The 27,771-nt window shown below is 52.7% G+C and overlaps 1 protein-coding gene and 1 non-coding gene across 3 annotated transcripts; both read right to left on the reverse strand.

Annotated features, from left to right (window-relative positions):
- Nucleotides 1-16,490: 16,490 nt before the first annotated feature.
- Nucleotides 16,491-26,266, reverse strand: NOP53 (NOP53 ribosome biogenesis factor). 2 transcript variants are annotated; one of them, XM_030873755.2, is made up of 13 exons: nucleotides 25,938-26,266; nucleotides 25,417-25,481; nucleotides 23,487-23,595; nucleotides 22,663-22,862; nucleotides 22,242-22,312; nucleotides 20,989-21,084; nucleotides 19,574-19,678; nucleotides 19,297-19,500; nucleotides 18,110-18,285; nucleotides 17,817-17,883; nucleotides 16,976-17,052; nucleotides 16,813-16,869; nucleotides 16,491-16,551 (listed from the first exon to the last, which is right to left on the reverse strand). In XM_030873755.2, exons 1-13 carry the CDS (start codon nucleotides 26,264-26,266, stop codon nucleotides 16,545-16,547), a joined length of 1,563 nt encoding a protein of 520 aa, XP_030729615.1. In that variant the 3' UTR covers nucleotides 16,491-16,544. The 2 variants fall into 2 exon arrangements, with proteins under 2 accessions (XP_030729615.1, XP_030729616.1); XM_030873756.2 differs by lacking the exon at nucleotides 16,491-16,551 and having other exon boundaries at nucleotides 16,809-16,869.
- LOC115862716 (small nucleolar RNA SNORD23) lies at nucleotides 17,660-17,770 on the reverse strand. The gene has a single exon (XR_004043200.1). It is a non-coding gene; the product is annotated as a small nucleolar RNA SNORD23 (small nucleolar RNA).
- Nucleotides 26,267-27,771: the final 1,505 nt, after the last annotated feature.

The raw sequence follows: 27,771 nt of genomic DNA on the forward strand, positions 1-27,771 counted from the left end.
TTTCATTCATTCATTCAACAAACATTCACCGAGACCCTGATATATGTTGTCCCCAGACGGAGAAGACCCAGAGTGGGCGGGGCTAAGTTTGGAGGCGTCCAAAGGGGGCATCTGACCAGCCTGGGAGGAGGTCAGGGAGGGCTTCCTGGAGGAGGGGACTTTGAGTTGACGAGGAGGAGGGAACCTGGCAGCAGGAAGAGCAGGTCCGAGACCTCTGTCCCCGGCGCCCACCTTCAGCTTCTCCAGATCTCCCACACCGAGACCAAGCAGGGTGCCGTGCTGCACCCCACCTGCATCTTCGCCAACATCCCCAAGGTGCTGCACACGCAGGAGCAGGAGGCCAGGGGCGGCGACGAACCGAGATACCGTGAGCCCAGGCGGGGGTTGGGGGAAGCCCTCCATTGGGGACGTGAGGGACAGGACAGTGACCTCAGGGTGCCCCTCGCCGTCTGGGGTTACCTCCTCGCTCCTCCCCACACTCTGCCTTCTCTGGGACTGCTGACGTGGGACCTGCAGGTCCCAAGAGCCAGACCTGGCTGGGTGGCCTTGGCAAGTGCACCCCTTGCTGAGCCTCGCCCTCCCCATGAGGTGCTGGCTGCCCTGAGCCCTGAGCCCATCCCAAGGCCTGAGGTTTTAGCAATTAGAAGCAGCGCCTGCCGGTAGACCCGTCCCGGGAGCCCCGTGAACTTCAGGGCTTGGTCCTGCCTGGGGGGCTCCCTCAGCTTTTCACAAAGCTGCTCTGTACCTTCATGCACATACGTCTTTGCACGGCCACCTGCTTTCCTCTGTCTTGTAGATACCTAGGTGTAGAAGCCCCGGATCAGAGGGTGGGTGTATGGTTAACTTTTCAAGAAACTGCCCAACTGTTGTCCACAGTGGTTGTAACAGTTCATGTTCCCACCAGCAGGGGCGCCAGAGTTCCAGTTGCTCCATCCTCATCCTCGCCAGCACTTGGGAGAATCAGTCTTTTTTTTAATTTATTTTTATTTTTATTTTTTTTGCGGTACGCGGGCCTCTCACTGTTGTGGCCTCTCCCGTTGCGGAGCACAGGCTCCAGACGCGCAGACTCAGCAGCCATGGCTCACGGGCCCAGCCGCTCTGCGGCATGTGGGATCTTCCCGGACCGGGGCACGAACCCGTGTCCCCTGCATCGGCAGGCGGACTCTCAACCACTGCGCCACCAGGGAAGCCCGAGAATCAGTCTTTTTAATTTCAGCATTCCAATGGACCTAGGGAAGTATCTCACTGTGATTTAAATTTGCATTTCCCTAAATATTAATGAAGTCTTTTCATGCCCTTATTTGCCAGTCCTATGTCTTCTCTGATGAAGTGTCTATTTCCTCAGATCTTTCGCCCATTTTTTATTGAGTTGTCTTCTTCTTATTACATTGTAAGAGTTCTTTATATATTCTAGATATGTCTTTTGTCAGATACCTGTTTTGCAAATATTTTCCCAGTCTGTGGCTTGCCTTTTCCTTTCTGCAACAGTGTCTTTTGAAGAGCACGACTTTCATTTGGATGAGTCCAGTGTATTTTTTCCTTTAATTATACTTCATGATTTTGGGTGTCATATATAAGGTATCTACATCAAACCTAAGGTCACTAAAATTTCTTCCTCTATTTTCTTAGAGAAGTTGAAGGGTTTTATATCTTCTTTTAGAGCTTATGCTTTTTTTTTTTTTTTCCTTATCTGGCTTCTCATCTTGTTCAAATCCATCACTGCCACTTGGCCTCTTGGAGAGATAAAGATTCAACCTGCAGGCATCAAGGGGGTGAGGGAGCTAGAGTGTCAGAAGCAGTTGCTATAGCAGTCTTGGGTCGGCTAGCCTTAGAAAAGTCTGCATGCAAGGTTGGCCCTCGCCTAGCATTGGGGAAATTGGCTGATAAACATTTTCCTCCACGGATATGAAACTTTCCTAAAGATAAGAGTGCTCAGTCTGCCTAGACTGTACGAAACAACACGGTTTATGCTGCTGATGTCTGCTTGCTTTCTGGAAGTCTGGAATTTGGGTACATGCTGGGTAGAGGGTACCTACGTGAATAGCCTCCCCAAAACGCTTGGGTCCTGAGTCTCTAATGGACTTCTTTTTTTTTTTAACTAATAACTTTTTTAAAAATATTTATTTAGTTGCACCGAGTCTTAGTTGCGGCACATGGGCTCCTTAGTTGTGGCATGCGAACTCTTAGTTGTGGCATGCATGTGGCATCTAGTTCCCCTATCAGGGATAGAACCTGGGCCCCCTGCATTGGGAGCGCAGAGTCCTATCCACTGTGCCACCAGGGAAGTCCCTCTAATGGGCTTCTCTGTGCAGAAACGTTGCACACACATTGCCGCATTTTCATTGCCGGGGAAACGTGCTCAGGGTGAGCCCTCATGGGAGGGAGTGAACATAAGGAATCTTGCACGCGGATTTCTCCAGACTCTCCCATTATGATCCGCTGCCTGTCCTACTATGTCACTATAATAAATCAACTCTAGGGAGTTCCCTGGTGGCCTAGTAGTTAGGATTCCCGGCTTTCTCTGCTGTGGCCCGGGTTCAGTCCCTGTCGGGGAACTGAGATCCTGCAAACCGCATGGCGCGGCCAAAAGAAATCAATCCATCAACTCTATACGGACTCCTCTAGGACCTTCTAGCAAATCCCTGAACACGGGGCTGGGTTGGGGACCCTGACACAACTGGTAACCCTGGTCAGACCCAGAGGGAGGAGGGTACGCAAAAGAAAAAGTCTAAAACACAAACCACGCCACGCTGTTCGCTGTCGCATTGTGTGTGGGCTTGAGGGGGCTGCCAGGAATCGCTTTATGAAATTTCTACTCTACTGCACTAGGTACGGAGAGAATGGGCATTTTTCACGGATTTGGGATATAGTTAATGCAAATTCCAAATGCATACTTCCACTCCTGAATGCCAGGTTTTTACATCCAACTGCCTACTTGCCACCGACAATTGGGCGTCTAACGGGCACCAGCAACCTGAGGTCCTGATTCGCCCACCCCACCTCTGGGCCCCTCCTTCTCCGGTCTTCCCCATCTCGAAATGGCAACTCCAGACCAGGCAAAAAAACCCTTGGAGTCCATTGGCTTCTTTCTTTGTAGATCAGTCAGTGATGGTGGATTTACTTTCACAATGTATCCCGGATGTACCCACCCCTCTGCACCTCCACCGGCGGGCGCTGTTGGAGACCCTACCACCTCCGGGAAGGACTCAGGGAGCTCCTGCCCTGCCCTACTTTCCCTCACAGTCTGTTCCCTATGCGGCCGCCAGGGGCCGCCGGTCCCCACCAGCGTCTGCTCACTCCCGGCTTCATCACCCAAAGTCACCGTGGACCACAGGCCCAGATGTTCTGACCCCCTCTTTACCTCTCTGATCTTATGCCCTCCTCACTACGTTCCAACTACTCTGGCCTCCTTGCTCTTCCCGGAACAAAACTGACACGCCTCTTCAGTGGTTTTTGGGGTTTTGTGGAGTTTTTTCCTTTTTTAAAAATTGAGGTTAAATTCACATCACATAAAATTAACCATCTTAGAATGTACGATTCAGTGGCATTTGGTACATTCACAGAGTACATCCTGTATTTTTAAAAAATGGTCTTGTGATCATTTCTTATAGGAAATGGTGGCGATGGGAGACGGGAGTTGTGTGTGTTTTAATTGTGGTAAAATACACCTAATCTAACACTTAACATTAGAAGCATTTGGTATAGTCACAGTGTTGTGCAACCGGCACCTCTATCTAGTTCCAAGACATTTTCATCACCCCAAAAGGAGGCCTGTAGCCATTAAGCAGTCCCCACTCCCCCCCTCCCCCCAGCCACTGGAAACCACTAATTTACCTTCTGTCTCTATGGATTTGCCTGTTCTCGACATTTCGTGTAAATAGAATCATACAATACGTGATTTTTTCTTTTGATGTGGACCATTTTTAAAGTCTTTATTGAATTTGTTACAATATTGTTTCTGCTTTATGTTGTGTTTTTTTTTTTTTTTTTTTGTGGCCGCGAGGCATGTGGGATCTTAGCTCCTTGACCAGGGAATGAACCTTCACCCTTTCACTGGAAGGCGAAGTCTTAACCACTGGACCTCCAGGGAAGTCCCTACATCGTCTTCTGTGTCTGACTTAGCATAACTTTTTCGAGGTTCGTCTGTATTTTAGCATGTATCCACCTTAGAGATTTTGGGTTTTGTTTGTTTGTTTGTTTTATCTTTTTATTTATTTAGCTGCGTTGGGTCTTAGTGGCGGCACGCAGGATCTTTGTTGCAGCGCGTAAGCTTCTCTGTAGTTGTGGTGCATGGGATCCAGAGCGCGCAGGCTCAGTAGTTGCCGCACGCAGGCTTAGTTGCCCCACGGCATGTGGGGTCTTAGTTCCCCAACATTGGAAGGCGGATTCTTAACAACTGGCCCACCAGGGAAGTCCCCACCTCAGAGATTTTGCATTTACTGTTCCCACAGCCTAGAACACTTTTCCTTCAGACAGTCACAGGGCTCTTTCCTCAATTCCTTCAGATCTTTGCTCAAATGTCATTTCTTCCCTGACACCCTCTTTAAAATTGCAACACCTCCTCCAGCCCTCTGTACCCCCCTTTTCTCATGGCGCTTACGCCCTTGACATTCTATATATCTTACTTTAGTTTTTTGTTGTTTGGTTTTTTTTTAAGCTGTTAGCCGTCTCCTCCACCTAGAATGTGCACTCCGTGTTTTTCTGTTTTTTCTTCCCTCCTGGTATGTGTCCAGCCTCTAAAGTGATGAGTGGCACGCGGCAAGCACTTAGTAAATACTTGTCAGATAAACGTATCTTTAAGAAAATATTTAGTAAGCTTATTAGAGAGTCTCTTATATTAATGGATACAATTGAATGGTATAAAGAATGTAAGAATCTGCCTGCCAATGAAGGAGACACGGGTTCGAGCCCTGGTCCGGGAAGATCCCACATGACGCGCGGCAACTAAGCCCGTGCGCCACAACTACTGAGCCTGCCTCTCTAGAGCCCACGAGCCACAACTACTGAGACGCGCCGCATCTACTGAAGCCCGTGTGCTCTAGAGCCCGTGCTCTGCAACAAGAGAAGCCACCGCAATGAGAAGCCCGTGCACCGCAACGAAGAGTAGCCCCCTCTCACTGCAACTAGAGAAAGCCCGCGCGCAGCAACAAAGACCCAACACAGCCTAAAATAATAAATAAATTTATTTTTTTTTAAATGTCTGTGAAACAGGAATGCAAACTAGGTCATTTGTTAACACCAGGAGAATTCTTATCTTCCTCTCCCTGTGATAATTCTTATCTCTTTCTAGGCGAGTACCAGGCGCTTAGAATTCAGGCAAGTTGAAGGGGGGAGAGTGGGGGCAGGGGGTTCACTTCCTTGCAGACTGGACCTTGGCTGATCAGAAGCCAATTTACATCCTTAAAGGGAAAGGGCATATTTCCAATTTTAAATGTTGTAAAGTAGGGCTTATAGGCTCTTCTTTCACTGGAGGCAGATTTGTCCAAAGTCCCACCGAGTTTCCATCAGGCCTCTTTCATTCACATGGGGCATACTGAGCCACCGACACAGGTGCAAACGGTAGGAGGCAGGGATCTCATGTGACATATTCTGGTGAATATGGTACCCAAAGGAACTAGGGCAAGTATTTTGGTGCGGGCTACACTGAGGAATACGGTACCTGCAGAAGCCTCGGAATTTTCAGTGGTGCTGGTGACAGGAGTGTTTATTCAAATGTCACCTCCTAGGCGAGGCCTTCCCTGACCATCCTCTTTTTTTTTTTTTTTTTTTTTTTTTTTTTTGCGGTACGCGGGCCTCTCACTGCTGTGGCCTCTCCCGTTGCGGAGCACAGGCTCCGGACGCGCAGGCCCAGCGGCCATGGCTCACGGGGCGCAGCCGCTCCGCGGCATGTGGGATCTTCCTGGACTGGGGCACGAACCCGCGTCCCCTGCATCGGCAGGCGGAGTCTCAACCACTGCGCCACCAGGGAAGCCCCATCCTCTTTTTTTTAAATTACCTTTTTAACACAGTATAGTGCACAAATATTAAAGTTACAGCTCAGGGCTTCCCTGGATCCCACATGCCGCGGAGTTCCTCCCTCTGCTATATTTTGGAAGAGTTTGAGAAGGATAGGTGTTAGCTCTTCTCTAAATGTTTGATAGAATTCTGCTGTGAAGCCATCTGGTCCTGGGCTTTTGTTTGTTGCAAGATTTTTAATCACAGTTTCAATTTCAGTGCTTGTGATTGGTCTGTTCATATTTTCTATTTCTTCCAGATTCAGTCTTGGCAGGTTGTGCTTTTCTAAGAATTTGTCCATTTCTTCCAGGTTGCCCATTTTATTGGCATAGAGTTGTTTGTAGTAATCTCTCATGATCTTTTGTATTTCTGCAGTGTTAGTTGTTACTTCTCCTTTTTCATTTCTAATTCTATTGATTTGAGTCTTCTCCCTTTTTTTCTTTTTTTTTTCCCCTTTTTTTCTTGGTGAGTCTGGCTAATGGTTTATCAATTTTGTTTATCTTCTCAAAGAACCAGCTTTTAGTTTTATTGATCTTTGCTATCGTTTCCTTCATTTCTCTTTCATTTATTTCTGATCTGATCTTTATGATTTCTTTCCTTCTGCTAACTTTGGGGGTTTTTTGTTCTTCTTTCTCTAATTGCTTTGGGTGCATGGTTAGGTTGTTTATTCGAGATGTTTCCTGTTTGTTAAGGTAGGATTGTATTGCTATAAACTTCCCTCTTAGAAATGCTTTTGCTGTATCCCATAGTTTTGGGGTCGTCGTGTCTCCATTGTCATTTGTTTCTAGGTATTTTTTGATTTCCTCTTTGATTTTTTCAGTGATCACTTCGTTATTAAGTAGTGTATTGTTTAGCCTCCATGTGTTTGTATTTTTTACAGATCTTTTCCTGTAATTGATATCTAGTCTCATAGCATTGTGGTCGGAAAAGATACTTGATACAATCTCAATTTTCTTAAATTTACCAAGGCTTGATTTGTGACCCAAGATATGATCTATCCTGGAGAATGTTCCATGAGCACTTGAGAAAAATGTGTATTCTGCTGTTTTTGGATGGAATGTCCTATAAATATCAATTAAGTCCATCTTGTTTAATGTAGCATTTGAAGCTTGTGTTTCCTTATTTATTTTCATTTTGGATGATCTGTCCATTGGTGAAAGTGGGGTGTTAAAGTCCCCTACTATGAATGTGTTACTGTCGATTTCCCCTTTTATGGCTGTTGGTATTTGCCTTATGTATTGAGGTGCTCCTGTGTTGGGTGCATAAATATTTACAATTGTTATATCTTCTTCTTGGATCGATCCCTTGATCATTATGTAGTGTCCTTCTTTGTCTCTTCTAATAGTCTTTATTTTAAAGTCTATTTTGTCTGATATGAGAATTGCTACTCCAGCTTTCTTTTGGTTTCCATTTGCATGGAATCTTTTTCCATCTCCTCACTTTCAGTCTGTATGTGTCTCTAGGTCTGAAGTGGGTCTCTTGTAGACAGCATATATATGGGTCTTGTTTTTGTATCCATTCAGCCAGTCTGTGTCTTTTGGTGGGAGCATTTAATCCATTTACATTTAAGGTAATTATCAATATGTATGTTCCTATTCCCATTTTCTTAATTGTTTTGGGTTTGTTATTGTAGGTCTTTTCCTTCTCTTGTGTTTCTTGCCTAGAGAAAGTCCTTTAGCATTTGTTGTAAAGCTGGTTTGGTGGTGCTGAACTCTCTCAGCTTTTGCTTGTCTGTAAAGTTTTAATTTCTCCATCAAATCTGAATGAGATCCTTGCTGGGTAGAGTAATCTTGGTTGTAGGTTTTTCTCCTTCATCACTTTAAATATGTCCTGCCAGTCCCTTCTGGCTTGCAGAGTTTCTGCTGAAAGATCAGCTGTTAACCTTATGGGGATTCCCTTGTATGTTATTTGTCATTTTTCCCTTGTTGCTTTTAATATGTTTTCTTTGTATTTAATTTTTGACAGTTTGATTAATATGTGTCTTGGCGTGTTTCTCCTTGGATTTATCCTGTATGGGACTCTCTGTGCTTCCTGGACTTGATTAACTATTTCCTTTCCCATATTAGGGAAGTTTTCAACTATAATCTCTTCAAATATTTTCTCAGTCCCTTTCTTTTTCTCTTCTTCTTCTGGAACCCCTATAATTCGAATGTTGGTGCGTTTAATGTTGTCCCAGAGGTCTCTGACACTGTCCTCAGCTCTTTTCATTCTTTTTTCTTTATTCTGCTCTGCAGTAGTTATTTCCACTATTTTATCTTCCAGGTCACTTATCCGTTCTCCTGCCTCAGTTATTCTGCTATTGATCCCTTCTAGAGTATTTTTAATTTCATTTATTAAGTTGTTCATCATTGCTTGTTTCCTCTTTAGTTCTTCTAGGTCCTTGTTAAATGTTTCTTGCATTTTGTCTATTCTATTTCCAAGATTTTGGATCATCTTTACTATCATTATTCTGAATTCTTTTTCAGGTAGACTGCCTATTTCCTCTTCATTTGTTAGGTCTGATGGGTTTTTATCTTGCTCCTTCATCTGCTGTGTGTTTTTCTGTCTTCTCATTTTGCTTATCTTACTGTGTTTGGGGTCCCCTTTCGCAGGCTGCAGGTTCTTAGTTCCCGTTGTTTTTGGTGTCTGCCCCCAGTGGCTGAGGTTGGTTTAGTGGGTTGTGTAGGCTTCCTGGTGGAGGGGACTGGTGCCTGTGTTCTGGTGGATGAGGCTGGATCTTGTCTCTCTAGTGGGCAGGTCCACGTCTGGTGGTGTGTTTTGGGGTGTCTGTGGCCTTATTATGATTTTAGGCAGCCTCTCTGCTAATGGGTGGGGTTGTGTTCCTGTCTTGCTAGTTGTTTGGCATAGGGTGTCCAGCACTGTAGCTTGCTGGTCGTTGAATGAAGCTGGGTGCTGGTGTTGAGATGGAGATCGCTGGGAGACATTCGCCGTTTGATATTACGTGGAGCTGGGAGGTCTCTTGTGGACCAGTGTCCTGAAGTTGGCTCTCCCACCTCAGAGGCTCAGCACTGACTCCGGGCTGCAGCACCTAGAGCCTTTTATCCACACGGCTGGCACAAGGTGGCCATCCCTGGTTTCACATCAACATGATCTCAGGCACAAACCTCCTTGTTTTTCCATTTTGTTTTTAAGTTACTTGTTGAAACAACCGGCCCACCGTCCACACGACTGTCGCGGCTTCAGCCGCCGGGGCCCCTCCAGAGCCGGCAGCCTCAGTGAGGCCGCCCTCCGCTCGGGCTCCGGGGCAGTTCCGTGACGGCGGAAGGAAGAGACCCCGAGCCGGGAGTTCCAACTCTGCGGAAACGCGGGCTCCGTTCAGCATGCATTCTTTATGTTTGGTTGCATGGATAAACGGATGGACCAATGGACAGATAAGTGGATGGAAATGGATGGATTGATAGATGGATAGATGGATCCAGTGATGGATGGATGGGCTGAAATGATGCCTGCCAGCCCCTAGGGGTTCTGGGTAAGGTCTCTGCCTGGCAAATGGGGGAAGGTACAGGGCAGGTGGGACAGGGGAGTAGTCAGAGGTGAGGCCTGACACGCCTTGCCTACAGCAAAGTGACAAGAACCTTTGAGTAACTGTCTCTGCCCCTCCTGCCCTCGCCCCCACCGGGATCTACACACGCCCTTCATGGCAGGATACCTGTCTCTCCTATGGTCCCTCTGGCCCTCGCCCTTCCATCACCTCACCATGTCGAGGACCCCTGCCGACTCCCCGCCTCCGATCTGCTCCACCCATTCAGAAAGCGTTGCCCCTCGCCTGGGGGGTGGGGTCTAGCTTTTATCCCGCCTGCTGCAATGTGGTCCTTTGAGGGGTCTTGAGTAAGGGGGAGGGGGAGTTAGGGTCACCTGGGAACCTCCAGGCCAGCTGGTTCCGGGTGTGGGCTTTCGGCGCTCCCCTGGCGGCCACCGTCTCTCCAGCATCTCAACTCGCTAGGGTCTAGAACTTCCGAGATCCTGCATCTGACAGTCCGCACCCGACACTCTGGGAGAGGGGGACGTTAATGTTCACGCAGGACCACGGGCGGCGCCATGAGACCGCTCCAGGTATGGTCACCAGGGGCGTCGCCGCCCTGGATCCCCAGGACAGTTCTCAGCAATCCATCCCGAACCCGACCTCCTGGCCAACCCTCCTCCCTGCTGGGGCATGTCCAGCCCGTGGGAGTGGTTCCTCTGCAGTCCAGATTCCCTCCCACCTCTCTGGCCGCTTTTGCTGGGTCCCTTTTGCTGATCCCCGCCCGCTTCCACGCCTCCTTCCCTCCCTCTCCCATCCCCCTCTCTCCTCTCCTCCTGCTTTTGTTTACTTAGCTCCCACTGCCTCAAATGCCACCAATACCCACTTGCTGACCGCCCCAGTCTCTCCCCGACCGGGCCTCTGAACTCCTGGATCCGGCCACTTCCGCCACTTTGCCTTTTACAAGCCTGATAGGCAACTCGGGCTCGATCTGGTCAAAATTCAATACGAATTTCTCTGCCCCAAGCCCTCTTTTACTTGAGTTGTCCCCATCTCAGTTAACCAGCTTTTTACTATTCCCCCTCCATCCGTTCAGTTCTCACTCATTCTCTGTCTCCCTCTGCCTCTCCTCACCAGCCAGGAACGGGTTAGCGCTCTGCTTCCGGGAACCTGTGTTCCCCAAACCATCTATGTCCCATCTCCTCATCGAGCATCCCGCTCCATCCAAATGTTCCACCCAGAATATCCTCGGTGTCATCTTTGGTCTCTCTCCACCCTCTCACGTCCACGTGCAACCTCTCAGCCAATCTGGGCGTTTCACCTTCAAAATCCAGAATCTGACTGCTTCTCCCCTCCACTGATTCCACCCTAGTCCAGCACCGTCATCTCCCACCTGGACTACTGCAGCTGCTTTCTCGCTTCATCTCTTGCCCCCAACAGTCTGTTCCCCAACCACGGCCAGAGGGACTCTCTCTCCTCACATGGTCTGAATGGCACTGCATGATGCCGTCTCAGGTTGCATCACGGGCCTCACATCCCACATTCTCTCTTTGGTTCACTTGGGTGCAGGCGCCCAGGTCTCTTTGCCCTTCCTGAGGCTCCCAACCCCAGGGCCTTTGCACTGGCTGTTCTCTCCACCTGGAAACAATTTTTCCTGTCATATCTTCATGGCTGCCTCCCTTGTTTTATTCCAGTCTCTGCTCAAATGTCAATTACTAGGAGAGGACTCGGTATTTTGGAGTTAGTACCTGGGTGGGTAAGTGGGGGTGGGGACAAATGCAAGAGCTCTTTCAAAGGGAGAATGGACATGACCTGGGTAGAATCTCAAATCTGGACAAGTCACTTCCCTTGTCTGTACTTCAGATTCCTCAATGGTAAAGAAAAAAAGAGGTGGGGGGAGCACAAGAACGCCTGTCACACTGGGACCAGAACAAGGACGTGGGACAGAGACAGCCTTCTAATTATGGAACAAGCATTAATTGTTTAAATGACATTATCATTAAAGGAAAGGGAGGAATCCATGATGTTGCCAGGTTTTTGGCCGGGGGGACTTAATGTGTCACTCTAGAGTTTGGGTCACAGGAGGATTTTAGACCATAGGTCAATTCCCCCCTCCCCCGCCATGAACTTGTGGGGCAGGTGAGCACAAAGGGTTGGAGGTGTCCTCAGCCATCTATCTATCTGTGCTCCTGCCTCATTCATGGAAGGCTGGGCTCTCTAAGTGGAATGGACAAAGTTCTGCCTGGCCCCTGACTCTTAGCAACTGTGTGGTCTTGGGTAAGCCCCTTGTCCTCTCTGGGCCAACATCTCTTTGGATGGCAAATGAACACAGCAAAAACGTCACAGAAATGGTTTAGTTTCTTGCAGACCTCGGAAAGCTCTTAGAATTTAAAAAATTACTTTCCTGAGTGTAAAAACAATGCATCTTGGGCAGGGATCAGAGCCTAACTAGAAACCACTCCAGGTGTTTTAAACAGGAAGGGATTTAATACAGGGAATCAGGTGCTTACAAAACCAAGGGAGTCTGGGGCAGCAGGCTCTAGGCTGGGCCCTAGGCTGGGCTCTAGGGATAATGCCCAGGATGGCTGCACAGAACCCACCTGCTTCCAGAGAACCTCTGGGCATCAAGAACGCCCAGTACTGGCTGTGACCCTGGGGTCACTTCTGCCGTCCATGTCTCTGGAGGGACTCTAACCACTGGGGCCTGTTCTACACCTAGAATCCAGCTGCAAGGGCGTCTGGGAAATGCAGTTGCTGCCTCCAGCCCCTGCTGTAAGGAGGGTGGGTGAAGGTTGGCAAAGCCCACCCAGGGTTTGCCCCAGTGAAGTGGAGAAGATACATAAAAGCAGATTTAAGGAGGAAGATACAAATCTAGCATCATTCACCATCCGAGCGTAGTCCCTGGTAACCCTGGTGTACATCTTCCGAAATGCCTTTCTCTGCCTATGTTTATTTACATTTTTAAACCAGTTAGAGTCATAATCCTTTCCCCATTTAACAGTTCTCTGAGACAGACCATAAGTATTTCCGCCGATCATTAAAAATTCCTCCCCATCCCCCCCAAAAATATTCTCCCCAAAGCTGTTTTTTTCCTTAAATGGTGATGAAATACCCCATTGTGTAGACATCTCACTTATAAAAACCCATTTCCCATCGTCTATATTTGGACTGTTTCTGTTTCTAATCTTCCAAACAGCACATCAAGGCATCTATGTCCACATTTTGAATTCCTATTTTTAAAAAAGTTTGGAAAAGCTGGAAAAAGGCTGAAGATGGAAAACGCATCCCCTGGAATCCCCCACCCGAGACACCCTGGGCACAGGGTTAGTTCAATGAACCCCAGCATGGACAGGGGCAGATCCTGTTTGCTCTATTCCACAAAAGAGCAGAACATAAACACATTCCAGTTATTACACGTGCTTCCGACCCCTGGGTTAGTGGCCGCAGAGGCCTCCCTCCCCCGAGTGGACAGGCCCAGCCCACGGCCATTACCACGCTTCCTTCCATTCTACACAGCACTCCGACCGACCTGCCTCTGCATTATGCTTTTCCCCAAGTTTCCGGCCATTTCCTTCAGGCATATTCCCAAGAGTGCAATCAGTGGGTCAAAGGAGCATGTGTGAGGAGTCTTTGGCACAGATTGCAAGTTTCCACACTTTTTTTTCCCCCATTTTTGTTTTTCCCTAACGTTATAATACACTCCTCTAGGGCTTACTCTGTGCCAGGACCCTGTCCTGAGCACTTCTGTGTGCAGAATCCACCCCTGGAATAACCCAATGAAGTAGGCACTATCATTATGTCCATTTTGCTGATGGGGACTCTGGGGCACAGAGAGGTGAAGTAACCTTCACGAGGTCACACAGCTAGTATGTAACGGAGCTGGGATTTGAAATCAAGACTCTAGCTCCCAAGTCCATGCTCCTAACCACAATTTAAGGCTGCTGCCTACAGATGGCCTCCATCCTTTAAATAACCAACTCTAGCTCCCTCTGCAGTATAGATGCACTATCATTTATTCAGGCACCACTCAACTGGTGGGTAATTCACTTTTTTTAATACCACAATTGGGAAGATTCAGGTTTTGTGGTGTCTGAAGCTTTTACAATTTGGGGGACCCGCTACAGGAAAAATTGTAAGTTACAAGTTCGAAAGGAGGTGTAGGACCTTGGAAGGGACCAGTGCAAGTTAATTAATTGACTTTGAACCTTAAGCCTCCATCAGCATCACGCTAAATCCCAATGTGCTTTTTCCCAATAATTATTAGCAAGATTTTCAAACAGTAAAGGCAAGTGAGTTTTCCTGGGAGCACCCACATGCACCAGCACCCAGATTCTACCGTTAACATTTCCCTGAACTTGTTTGTCCGTTCATCCCCTTTATTTTATGCATTTCAAAAAGAAGTTGCCGACATCAGGGCACCACTGCAGCTTGCAAATCTTTACCTAGAGTTCAGCATTTTTAAGTTTTTTCTTTTAATGTAAAAATCAGAAGTGAAATATAATTGACATGCAGGGAAACCCACAAACCTGTCTTTGCTGCTACCCCGTGTTTTTTGCACACAGGGGAACAGATGCATTTCCCCAGGACATTAAACAGTGAGAACTTCCTGAGGACACTGCCTAATGCCCCGGCTGGCAGAATCTGCCCTCGGGTAGCTGGGATCACTCCATCCCCCGGGTATCCCAGCATTTGACAGATGCTCTGCTGGCCATCTCTGGACATTAAGAGTTTCCTCCCTTTTTCCAGCAGCTTCCTTCAGACTCTCTTCCCAGGATGAAGTTACTGGGTCAAAGGCTGGGGCTTAAGGCTTTAGCAGACACTAAATGGCTTCCATTTGCACCTCAACTTACCATCCTCTGCCCCCTCCCCTATACACACACGCACACTGCAGTGTTCTTGTCTGTACAACAGTCCTTTTTAAGATGGGAGAGGGGGAGGAACAGCAGGAACAGTTCCTTAAATTGTGATGTGGGGGGAAGGAGGAGGCTCTGACGTTAGTCTCTCCCTTCAGCCACTTGTTTTATAAATTGCCTGCTCTATTTTTATAAACATCTTGTCCTGGAGCAACCTGCCTAAAGGCCATGATAAAAAATAGACGAAGACTAACAGAAAACTAAAAGCAGTGGACACTCCTGACAAGATACCATGCACAAAGTCAAAGGAAAAGCCTGGAAGAAATGTCTGTGACATGTATGACAGTCTTCGGATCCATAATAAATAAAGAGCTACTATAAACAAACAAGAAAACAGCCCAGGAGGAAAATGGTCCAAAGGTTTGAACCAGCATGGAAAAAACCACCAGTGATCATATGAAAAGGTGCTCAACCTTACTGGTAACCATGCACGATAAAATAAAAGTAGTGAGACCATACCGTAGTAAAGCTATGAGCAAACAAGGGGTGGGGGGGCTCCTGTAAGCAGGGAGCATTTTGGCTGGATCCAAATGACATTTTAGATACACTTTCCCTGTAGCCCAGAGATTCACTTGCAGGTACCTGTCCTACAGACACATGTGAAATGGCACAGGTACACAGGTATCCCCTCCAGCTTCACCAGGAGCAATATGGGCCTGGGTGAGTGGAATCACAGCACGGTCGTACCGTGGAATTCTCTGCAGCTGTGAAAAAGAATGAGGATGCACCCTACACAGACATAAATTCCTCAACATGCACTAAATGGCAAGTTACAGAACCACATATGGTATGATCCTATCCCAGACACAGAAAAATTAAAACACTTCTATTTTCCAATGTATACGTATGTAATTTAACAGACTCACACGTGGAACATGACAGAACCCTTCAGAGCAAACTGCAGAGCCGGCTACCTCTGCAGAGGATTAGAATGGAGGGCAGGGCTTCCCTGGTGGCACAGTGGTTAAGAATCCACCTGCCAATGCGGGGGACATGGGTTCGAGCCCTGGTCCAGGAAGATCCCACATGCCACAGAGCTACTAAGCCCATGCGCCACAACTACTGAGCCTGCGCTCTAGAGCCCGCGAGCCACAACTACTAAAGCTCGCGCGCCCAGAGCTCGTGCTCCGCAACAAAGAGCAGCCCCTGCTCAACACAACTAGAGGAAGCCCACACGCGGCAACGAAGACCCAACGCAGCCAAAAATAAATAAATTTATATTAGAAAACAAATCAAAAACCCAAACACCTCTCTCCCTTCTCTCTGCCCTGGGTCTCTCCTTCCTCCTGTAACACTGAGGGAATTACTTCTTCAGGAGCCTCAGTTTCCCCTTCTACAGAAAGGGGGGGGTGGGGAAAAAAGGAGGGCAAAGGTCAAGGGTGATGTTCGCGTTTCTTTGGTAGTTTCTTTGGTACGCGTATGAACCGTATCAATGACTTACAGTGAGACCAGTCCTTTATTACTTGCAGAATAAGTGTTTTTAAAAGTCCTTTATAGTGGGGGTGGGGGGGGGAGGATCAACCTCCTTTCATGGACTTCAGTTTCCTCACCTTTAAAAAGGGGATAGGGACGGGGGGCTTCCCTGGTGGCCCAGTGGTTAAGACTCTGCGCTTCCACTGCAGGGGGCGCAGGTTCAATCCCCGGTCAGGTAACAGATGCCACATGGTGCGGCATAAGAAAAAGGGGTCGGGGCGGGGATGGGTAACTCCAGCCCTCCTAAACTGGCTGTCAGGGCTTGAATAGAAAGGATAGGCGGGCAGCGAACGTCAGCTACTACTCTAAACAATGTGACATGCCTGTAGTCAAGGTGCCTGCGGTCAAGGTCCGCCTCCCCCCTCACTGCAGTGCAATGGGCCACCTCCCCCCACCAGAAACCCAAGTGCAGCCCTCCCCTCTCCCACACCCAACAGCAGCTGGCCCGTCCCCTCCGCCTATTTCTGTAAGACGCTGCTCGCTCCCGGGACGGCTGCCCCTGCCTCTGCCGGACAAGCCCTCTGCCACGCCCTGGCTTCCCACCAGCCTTTGGTGGAGACGAAGGTCCTGGTACCCACATCCCCGTGTGCTAGAGGGGAACAGGCAGAGCTGCTCTCAGGAGGGAGACAAGTCACACGCGAGGCCTGAGGTGTTGGTCAGAAGGTGCTTTATTGAAGGGCGGGGGCTCCAACATCTCGTGGCAGCTACAACCTGGGGACAGAGGGGAGGCTGAGGGTGGATGGGGGGGGCCACATCCTCCTCCACGTGACACCCCTTCTTCCGGTTCGGGCCCTTCCACTTCCCCTCGGGGACCCTCCCTGGTCTGACTCTGGGGTCAGGTGGCTCTGGCAGGCTGACCCTGTCCCAGGCCTGGCCGAGGGAGCATCGCTCCATCACTGGCTACAGCAACCGGGTCTGGGAGGGGCCCCGGGACCGCTGGAGACCACTGGGGAGAAGGGGAGCGCCACTCACTGGATCTCGCGGAACGCCCGCTTCTCCACCAGCTTCACTTTGTACTTGCGCTTGAACCTGGGGGAGGGAGAAGAGAGCAGTCGGCGACCTAAGCCCATCTGGCACCCATCCGGCGGGGGAAGGTTCCCGATGCCCACCCCACATGGCAGGCCCCGGCTCTCACTTGGCTCGCTCCCGAGGCTCGATCATGTTTCTTCTCTGGAAGCTCTTGAACCGGTCACGGAGGATGTTGCCCTCAGGCTGCGAGACACGGACAGGGAGGCCTCAGCTGGTGCTAGGCAGAAACCCCAGGGCCCTGACTGCTCCACAGGGTCCAGTGGAGGGGGGAGTCCGCCCCGCAGTCCCCCCATTAGTCAAGGCCCCGAGTCTGGCCTCACGTACACCAGGGGCTCAGCCTGGCCCTGACTCATGGGGTGATAGGTACTGACCCATGGGCCGGCCCTGAGCTGGGCTTGGAGGAAGCAACACGAAGGAGGCTGGAGAAGGGGGAATGGGTGTGGCCGGCAGGGGAGTGCAGGGGCAGAGGTGGGGTCAGAAGAAGGGTGCACAGTTGGCCCACTACAAGTACAGCTGGCTGGAGCCCCAAGGCGCGTCAGACCACACAGGGTCTGTGGCTGTGTGAGCTGGGCTTCCTCCCGGGGGCACTGGGGAGCCACAGCAGGCTCCGAGTGGGGGAGGAACAGGGTCTATTCTGAGCTTTAGAAAGACCCCTCTGGGACTGCAGACGCTGAGAGTGGGGCCCGCAGACCAGGGGCTACAATGGGACCTGGCCAGGAGGAACGGTCTTCTGAGGGCCCCAGGCTGCAACTATCCATCACTCGGCCCCTCACCACCCACGGGGACCCCGTGCCCTCAGCCCCCAGGCATCAGCCCAACCAGCCCAGCCTGGGGGCAGCCATGATGTCGCCCATAGTCCCCGGGGGACACGGGGAGCAAGGATGGGTATCATCACCAGGCACGGGTGTCTCCCCTGCAGCCCCCCAGCCCCCCAGCCAGACAAGTACCTTCAGGGTCCTGAGTGAGTCAGACAGCTCCGAGCTGAGCTGCACGTCAATGTCGGGGTCCTGATACCTGGGGAATACGGGGCGTCTGGTGGTGGGGGGGTGAGCCTGGCCCAGGACACAGGGCCAAAGACCCCTCTTGGGAACAAGAGGCCGGGCAATGGGGTTGAGAACACGGAACTCTGGGGAAAGAGATGGTCTCCCAGGAGAGGCCCAGGCTGAGCAAGATAGGAAGGCGCCAGATAGGGGATTTGGACCCCCCCAGACTCCCAGGGAGCCCCCAGCCCAGGCCTCACTTGAGCCGCCCCAGCCGGCGGGGTCTGTCCGCCTCTGCCAGCCGCTGTGCCTGCCGCCGCTCCCGCCGTCGAGCCAGCTCCGCCAGCCGCTGCGCTACCTGCGCCTTGATCCCGCGCAGCCTGAAGACCTGCTGGTGCCGAAGCCGGGCGGCCCGCACCGCAGCCTGCTGCACCCTCTGCGGGGACGGGCAAGGTCAGGGGCCAGGTCGAGCACCACCTCGCCCCGGGGGGCCTTTCCTCCACCTGCTCCCAGGTCACAGCAGCTGTTTCTCCACAGCGCTTGCTTTCCTTTCTTAAAAATTTTATTTATTTGTTTTTGGCTGCACTGGGTCTTCACTGCCGTGCCTGGGCTTTCTCTAGTTGCCGCAAGCGGGGGCTACTCTTCACTGCAGTGTGTGGGCTTCTCGTTGTGATGGCTTCTCTTGTTGCAGAGTATGGGCTCAAGGCACGCGGGCTTCATTAGTTGTGGCACGCGGGCTCAGTAGTTGTGGCTCACGGGCTCTAGAGCACAGGCTCAGTAGTTGTGGTGCACGGGCTTAGCTGCATTAGTTGTGGCACGCGGGCTCAGTAGTTGTGGCTCACGGGCTCTAGAGCACAGGCTCAGTAGTTGTGGTGCACGGGCTTAGCTGCATTAGTTGTGGCACGCGGGCTCAGTAGTTGTGGCTCACGGGCTCTAGAGCACAGGCTCAGTAGTTGTGGTGCACGGGCTTAGCTGCATTAGTTGTGGCACGCGGGCTCAGTAGTTGTGGCTCACGGGCTCTAGAGCACAGGCTCAGTAGTTGTGGTGCACGGGCTTAGCTGCTCTGTGGTATGTGGGATCTTCCCGGACCAGGGCTCGAACCCGTGTCCCCTGCGCTGGCAGGCGGATTCTTAACCACTGCGCCACCAGGGAAGCCCAGTGCTTGTTTCGTGAACTGACCTTCCTTATCCGTTTCTCTCTGTCTGTGGTTCATAAAGCCTCCCCAGCCCCCACCCCCGAACATCATCACCAGGGCAGCAGGGCCTGACCTGGCGTGTTCCCCACTGCATCCTCTGAGCCCAGAGAGGCATCTGGAAGACGCCAGGAACTAGGTCTCAGCTGACAAAGGAGCTTCAAGGATCCCAAACAGCCCAAAAAAAGCAGGCTGCAGGCAGGAGAAACCAGGCTGTGGGACTGGGCAGAGCAGACTGGAGCCCAGGGTGCTCACCAGCATCCGGGCACCCTTCTCCCGCCGCCGCTGCTGCTCCGTCTTCTTCTCCACGGAGGCCGGGCGGACGGCTGTGGGCGAGGCCTCTGCTCCCGTGGCCTGGTCTCCTCCAACCTCGGGACCCTCGTCCTGGCCCTCGCCGGGCTCCCCTTCCCCATCCGACTCCTCCAGCAGCCCCTGGCACATCTCCTGGAAGGCAGACTCCTGGGGAGAGGGGGCAGGTCAGGCGCAAGGCAGGGAGCGGGCGGGAAGGGTGGGCGAGTGGGCCTGGGCTCACCTGGGTGGCGGCCTGCTCCGAGGCCGGCGGGGCCAGCTGCCGCTGCAGCTTCTCTGCTGCCTTCTGCCGCAGCAGCTCCACCTCATGAGCCGCCCGGAGCAGGGTCTGGGAGGGGGCGGGGATGCAGGTGAGGACCCAGGCCCTGGAGGCCTCTCCTGGGAGTTACAGACCCAGCCCTTTTACCTCCCACCTGCACCTCCACCCCAGGGCTCAGCCCACTCCCCTCGATGGCCCAGGCGCCCCCTCCTCTCCCTGGCCTCCCTGCACCGGCCAAAGGGGGCTTCTCATCCCTAATCTCACATCTGCTCTGCCTGTCCTCTTAAAGGACAGTCTGGTCTCTACACGCCGCAGGGTTCCACTTCTAGGCAGTGCCCTGAACAGGCACGCGCACAGACAGGAAGAAGTGGTGGCTGCCCGAGACCAGGGGAAACGGGGAACTGGGGGTGACGGCTGATGGGCATTCGCTTTCTTTCTGGGGTGATGAAAATGTTCTAAATTTGACTGTAGTGATGGCCACACAACTCTGCATATACTAAACACCACTGAATTGAGTCCTGTAGGTGGGTGAATCACATGCATGGAAATTATATCCTGATAAAACGATTATATTAAAAAAGTGAGAAAAAGAAAACGACAACAGCTCCCCGTGAGCGACAGCCTCTGCGAGCAGCCTCCTCTGCCTGTGGCCAGCCTCATCCTCTCAATGTTTCGCGCGGCGCTGTTTGTCCCGTAGTTGCTGTTCCCTGGGAGAGGGACACGGCCCCCTGCCCCTGGTCAGCTAAGAGTCTGTCTCACGGGGAACAATGCTGAACAGCATTCACAGGAGCACCTGCATCTACTCAGTGACCTCGATTTCTCTCCAGGAACCCGAGCTCCCCGAGGGTGGGGGTTTGTCCCCTCTGTTCGTGACATCTGTACCTGACAGATTTCTGTGAGATAAACACTGACTCTTGCCACCAGCTTTTCCTGTTGCTAAACTACCTTCACCCTTGCACAAAGCTTACTAGGTCACACGTTTTGTTGCCAACAGTTAAAAGTCTTTTTTTTTTTTTTTTTTTTAGTTGAAAGCCTTTTGCATTTATGTCCCACAGAGTTCCTGAGACGTGCCACAGTCTCACGCATCTCTGGGCCTTTGCACGTGCCTCTCCCTCCGACTGGAACACCCCCATTCCTTCCTCTCTTACCATAACAAACTGCCCCCAGTCTCAGCTCTGATGCCCCATTCTCCAGCAAGCCCTCCCTGACTCCCAAGGCTGGGTCTGATGCCCCCTCGTGCCCTTCCATCCCAGCCCTGCCCACTCTGGGTCATCACTGTGCACGAACAGTTCTGTCTCCCCGACTGGACCACAAGCCCTGGGAGGGCATGCTGACCAAATGGCCAAGCAGCGAGTGAGAGGCCCGGCGGGGCGGCGTACCTGGTGGTCCTCAAAGGTCGGGTTGTAGGAAGCTCCCGCGGGCATCACCTCCACGGCAGGCGCCTTGGAGGGCTTGGTGTGGAGACGCTGCGGCCGCTGGAGGAGGACAAGACCAAGGCAGGCTAAGGCCTGGGAGCGCCATGACTCAAGCTCCCTCAAGTGCTGGGACCCGGGCCCGGGAGGCGGCAGAGGCCTCAGCACGGCGCACAGCCTTCAAGCTGGGAGGTGCCTGCGGCAGCTGGAACAATGGACAGGGGGTACCGCAGGCGCGGCAACCCCAGGACGAGCACGCAGGGACTCCGCTTGTCTTTCCTGAGTAGGGTTCCTGTCGCCAGAGCGGTGGGGAGGGGTGACACTTGCAAAACCGTATGGTACAGTCATCAGGCCATAGCTGAGATCGGCAGCTGCGCCTGGCAGAGGGCATGAGGTTCTGTGTCTGTCAGTGCAGGACACCGCAGACAAGGGCTGACAGACACTTAGAGTGTAGCCCTGCGCCCCCGGGAGCTTGGGAGAAACGCAGGGCCACGGGCTCACCTGAAACCAGCTAACCAGAACCTGCACTTTAACAAACCCCCAGGGGACCCGAGTGCACGCTCAGCTCTGAGCAGCATCGCCCCGTCTGGACTTGCCACGTCCCTGCACGGCTGGCCTCCACCCCAGCAAAGGCTCCCCGTCTACAGCAGAAGCCTGGGGGTCGCCCCTGACGCCCCCTGCCCCTCCCCACAGCCAACTGCCCGCTAGGCTGGGTGCTTCTGCCCGAAGACTTGCCTTGGGTCACCCCCTTCACCCCCGCGCTGGGGTGCCCGGCCCCACCTGTCCCACCTCCTCAGAGCATCCCACAATCCCACCGCTCCCGTGTGCAAAAGCACTTAGGATAAAAGCCCACAGCCCCAAGTGGGCTCCCGCAGCCTTCTCCCACCCCCGACCAGCGGGTCTCCGCACCCTACAGCCGCGCCCTCACTGGAGGCTCCGCCCCCCATCTCTGCAGGCTCGCTCACGACACCAGGTCTCCTGCCCCTTAGTACCATCTTACTTTCCAGTGAAAGTTCCCCTCATCTCCCTGAAGCACGTCCCACCGACCTGCCACCACTCTGCTCTGTGCCCTGGAGGCGGCACTGCCTGCCTGGCTCCAGCAAGTGGGCTCCCGGTCACAGGACGGTCGGGCTCTGACGCTGAGGCTCTACGGCCTGAACGCTCCCCAGCCCCGCGCTCTGACCCCTATCCCCCAGGACGCCCTTCTGACGAATTCTCACCTTCACACCTTTCTTCTTGGTCTGCTCCAGGAAAAAAGGGTCCTGGCGCTCCAAGGGCCGGTCCAGAGGGTCTGCGGAGGCAGCGAGGGGCAGCTGCTGGGGGAACATCGGGGCCCCGAGGGGCTCCCTCCCAGCCCTCCTCCCTTAAGACGGCACCGAAGCACTGACTGCAAGATGGCCCGGGAAGGACTGACTCTCAGACCCCACAGGGCTTCGAACGCCAGGCAAAAGAGCATGTGGACAGGGTCCAGAAAGCAGAGGAGACCCCAGGCGGAGGGGCAGGAGCCGGCCCACTTGCAAAAGGGGAGCGCGAGCAGGAAAACGGTGCCACTTCAACACTCCTGACTCTGCCGAAGACCCTCAAAGCAACCCCCGCAGGGCGCCCCCCTTAGACACGGCGCGCCGCAGCTGCGACACTCACTGTCTTTGACCCAAAGGTCGTAGAAGGGCCGCTCAACCGTGTCCTGTGGCCCCGGCTTGGCTTTGGCCACAGGAGGGTGGAGGAGCCGGGCCTGAGCCCTGCGCACCTCCCGGGGCAACTCGCCCTGCTCTGCCAGCCTCTCCCATAGCTGCTCCTTCCGCTTGAGCTTCCTGGCGTTGGGGACCTGGTGGGCGCGGATGCTGGGCCGGGGAGAAGCGGCACAGGCGCAGCGGGTGAGGCAAGCTCCCCCTGCCCCCGCCAGGCATCCCAGCACCTCCTCCCTCCACAGGGGGCCTCCTCACTCGATCCAGCAGCTTCAGAGACCACCTCCCCATGTCTGCCCCCAGCCCAGGTCTCTCTCCTGAGCCCCAGACCTAACAACACAACAGCCCCTGGGGCCCTTGCCCTGGATGTCTCCCAGGGACCTCACACACCATTTCACAACCAACCTCAGCATCGCTCCACTGTCCGCCCCATCAGCCATCCACGCCCCACCCCCACTTCAGGGGTCAGTCACTAAGCCCTGCCTGACCCATCCCCTGGCCGTGGCTGCCCACCCAGCCCTCCCTTCCATCCCCAGAGCCCTCGGCCACGTCCAGGCCCATCCTCGCCTGCCCCGCCACAGCACCCTGGCCCCAGCCTCACTGCCTCCAATCCGCTCTCCAAAGCGCAAATCCGACCCCATCCTCCCCTCCAGTGCCCTTCACCTATCACCCTCCCTCCCCAGAATTCCTTTAGGGTCAGGAAGTGAATAGGGCCTGCACAGAAGGGTGTGAGGCCAGAACCAAAGGGGAAGGAGGGTCTGGGGCTGGGGGGACACTCACTCTTTGGGTGCAGGGACCTTGGACGTGTTCTCTAGGATGAGGTCGATCCGAAGGGGTTTCTTGAGAAGCAGTGACCTCTTCTGACCTTTGGTCCTCTTCTTGTTCGGCTCTGGGGGTGGAAGAAAGGAAAGAATTAAGGCCTCAGGCCTCCTCACTACCCAAGACCAACTTCCCACTCCCCTCATTCCGGCTCCTCTGGAGACCTGCATCCCAGTACAGACGTGGAGGGCCCAGGCTGACCCCAGGCTCCCACTTGAGTAAAGAGGCCCCCGCAAGGGCAGGGCCCAGGGTGCCCAAGCTGTGACTCCCCACACCACACCCATTTCCTGGGCCAGCTGGAGGCAGCCCTGTGCTGGGGACACAGAGGAGTCAGACCCACAGCCCTGCAGACAAGGGGCTTCCAGAGGCAACAGGGAAGAGGCCACAGAACCACTAACGCTAACTAGGAAGAAAGCAGGTGGTCAGGCGACATGAGGCCCAGGGAGCTGGACTCAGGACCCAAGACAGCCGATTCTCAGTGCAACAGAATTTTCTGCTTTTACTTCTAAAGCCTAACAGTAAAAAGGACTCTAGAACAACACATACTAGGATGGAATCCGCATCCTTCCATTTGCTAAAGGACCTCATGAAAGTGACTTTCCTCCCCTGTGCTGCCAAAACGAGGTTTAATGCCTACCTCACAGGATCAGGCGGAGATGTACTGGGTTGACCAAAAACGTCGTTCGGGGTTTGCCATAACATCTTACGGAAAAACCCAAACAAACTTTTTGGCCAACCCAATAATTGCAGCTGACCACTGAACAACATGGGTTTGAACTGCGAGAGTCCACTTATACCAAGGTTTGTTTCAACAGCAAATACTACAGGAACACACGATCTGCAGTTCGTTGAATCCACAGATGTGGAACCAAGGTACAGAGGGCCGACTACAAATTACACGTAGATTTTCGACCCCATGGAACGTCAGCACCCCTGACCCCTGCATCGTTCAAGGGTCCATTGTATTTCGACTCCACAGCACAGTGATCACCCGTGAAAGCGCGCAATCGCTGTTATCCTTCTGCTTTTTTTTTTTTTTTTTTAAAATCTAAAGCAGAATCTGTAACTACTTCCTCGCCTGTTCACCAGGGCAGCTCCCTGCCTTTGCTCTTCTGTTCACAGAGCAGATCTCCTCACTCCTGTGAAAGTCGACCTCTTTAATACCCCTTCCTTACCTGCTCACTCAAAGACTGCTCTCCCCCAAGAGGTCCTTTCACTTCCCTTAGACCAGACCCCTTGACTGACGTCATACGTGCTCATCAAGGCCATCCTGCTGCTACAGCAGCCTGACGTTTTGCTCATTAAAGCTATCGGCTTTCCCGTTCAAACGGACTTCTCAGCTTTTCTAGACGCTCCTTAAAACAAGTCGCTTATCCTTCATCTGTTTCTCCAGGTATTGACAGTGAACCTTATTACTCACTGAAGCAAACCCTAACTTGCTTCTCCTCCACTTGTTTTAGAAGGTCCCGACCCTGCATTTTGGCAAATTAAAGCAAGCGGGTCAAGAAGGATCTCTTATTCAAGTTGATCCTTTTGTTCTCATTAAAGGAAAAACAGGTACGATTCCTTACAGCAAGTCCCTGACTTGGTTTTCTGCAAATTAACGGAGACCTCCTGATTTATGATTATCTACTCAACAAGGCAGACCCCGACTGGATTCCCTGGGCATTGAGACCTCTCTGAAACCTCAGAAGAAAAAATGAGTTCTTTAGGTTAGTTCCTAACTTGCTTTCTGTTCATTCCAGGTCCTCTTGTTTATACAGTAAATACCTTTTTTTTGCAGGCGTTTTCCACCCAAGCCACGTCATTAACACAGGTCCTTTTAGAGGCTGAGAGAGCCTCACTAAGGACTCATCATCGCCATACACCCGCCACAAAAACCCTTTCTCACCTTCATTCTTGGAGCCAGTGTCCACGAAGAAGAGTTTTTCATCGGGGGCCTCTGATATCAAGCCACTGGAAGATAGAAATTCAGAATGTCAGCCATACATGTTGGGGAGAGGAGCACGAAGCTAAGAAAGGAACAGGTTTAACCTCTCCGGGCTCAGCTTTCCTGTTATGCTCATTCAAGTACAAGCTTCCCGCCTGGGACCCCTCCAGGCCAGAGCTCCTCCCTCCAGTTTGCAGAATTTACTACGTAAAACGCACTCAACTAGGCTGGGTGCGTGGTACGTACTGATATCAGAAAAGTGTTTGTGGTTTACCTAGATTCTAATTTAACTGGGCGTCTTGTACCCGGTGACCCTATCAAGTCCCACAGGCCGTCACCCGGAGTTCCCAGTCTAACCCCTCGGCTTCCCCAGCGGTGCCAGACAGGGGCTCCCAGGCCCCCGGAAGTCCCCCCAGGCAGCTCGGCCTCGCACCCCGCCACAGAGAACTTGGCCCACCCGTCCGCAGTCCCGCCCCACTCACCCGCTCGTGCGCTCCTGCAGCCGCACGTCCTCCAGGAACTGATCGACCTCCAATCCCAGCGGCTCCTGAGCGAGCCGCCGCCAGCCCCGCTTCTTATTTCTTGGGCCTCGCCGCCGCCGCCTCAGCGCCGGGTCCACCGAAGTGGGCCGCAGCCCCAGGAAGCCGGAATTGGCCTCGCTTTTCGAGCACTGCCCGCCACCACCACCACCCCTTCCCACCGCCATCTTGTTAAAGGAAGAACTTCTTCTCCGGCGCCCGGAAATCCGGTTTGGGGCATGCGCGCGCCGAAATCCCGCCCCTTCCCGTGACCTACTTCCGGCGTCCGCCATCTTGGTAGGGTGGCTGGAGCCGCAAAGGGGCGGGGAGGCTAGTGTCTTGGTAAAGGATAAATGGCTCCTCCCTCTTCTGCAGATTCCGGTCCGCCCCAGGTTGTAGGTTTGGGGCTCTAGCCCTAGGCGAAATACCTTTCCTGGCCGCCTAGGAAATCTTTTAAAATCTGAGTATCATTTTTAATTTGTTGAATTTTTAAAAAATCTAGTTTTCTTAAAAAAGAAAAGTTATACCCGTCAGTGGCAGATTCGGCACACAAGACTTTCCAATCTCAGAACGTTTGACCTGTCAATGTTCCAACCCTAGAATCTTGGAAATCAGAGTTTTCGGAATGTCGAGGTTGGGAGCACAGAACATTTACGTGCGAGAAATGTTAGAAACATACATTATTAGAACCCTAGAAGCACAGGCTCAGAATCATTAATCTTGGGTAAGCTACACAGTTGTGCCTCAGTTGCTTCATCCGTAAAATGGGGGCGATAATGGTTCATCTGCCTCATAGGTAATTCTGGAGATTAAACAAAGTAATATATACAAAACCCTTAAGATTGTGCCGGGATCTAAATGTTAACTATTGTTATTTCCTCGCCCCCTGAGACTTTATCTTAGAACCAATTAATCTATGCTGTTTACAAATAAGGAAAGGAGCTCAGATGCCCTTGGGCCCTGGCAACCATCCGTAGGGATCCAGAGCCTCATAAGGCCGTTCTCCACTCGAAAAGAAAAAAGGCACAGAGAAGGAAGGTGCCACGCTGTGTTCCGGGGTTACACAGCGGAACTCGGCCTGGGGAAGGTGACAGGCCCGGGATTTGGCCCTGGAGACCTGATCACCCACCACCTGGGGCAGGGGGTTCAGCGACCGGCCAGCCTAGCTCTCGTGTGTCCACCAGGGGGCGCCAGGAGCCGCGCCACCGGGCGCGCGTGGGCGGGGAGGGCGCGAGGCCAGAGTGTCCCGGGGGCCGTGGGTGTGGCCTCGGGTGTGAGTCGGCGAGACCACGAGCGGGGTCCCCCCTGGGCGTGAGCGAGCGCGTGCGCACAGTTTGGGGATCCTAATGGGCAACATCACCTCCTACCCCTCCGGGAGCCCGCTTGTCCTCGGTGTTTTGTGTCAGAAGCTATGTACCCAGGTTGTGTGGGTGGACGTCGGCGGGCAGGGAGGAGGACGGGGGCACCTTGTAACCAAGTTGGCACACACACACACATACACACAACCCCACGGCCCAGGGCTTGGTTCCCAGGCCCCCGCGGCAGGAGGTCTGAGGGAGGGATGTCCCGGAGGGAGGGCCTCAGAGTAACTTTTCTTCGGAAAATATGTCGGTCTGGTCCCCAGCCCAGGCCTGAGTCATCAGGCTCCCGCAGCATTGAGTCACGGCCTCCACCTCTGCCCCTGAGAGCTTGGAGGGTACCCCCCTGAAGTTCTGCCCAGGGCTCTCCTTCCCCAGAGGGTTTGGTGGGGAGAGCGATCCCCACCTCTAACCTGTCCCAAGACAGCCTGACTCCCACA

Source organism: Globicephala melas, chromosome 19 (assembly GCF_963455315.2).
Source record: "Globicephala melas chromosome 19, mGloMel1.2, whole genome shotgun sequence".
NCBI classification, from domain to species: domain Eukaryota; kingdom Metazoa; phylum Chordata; class Mammalia; order Artiodactyla; family Delphinidae; genus Globicephala; species Globicephala melas.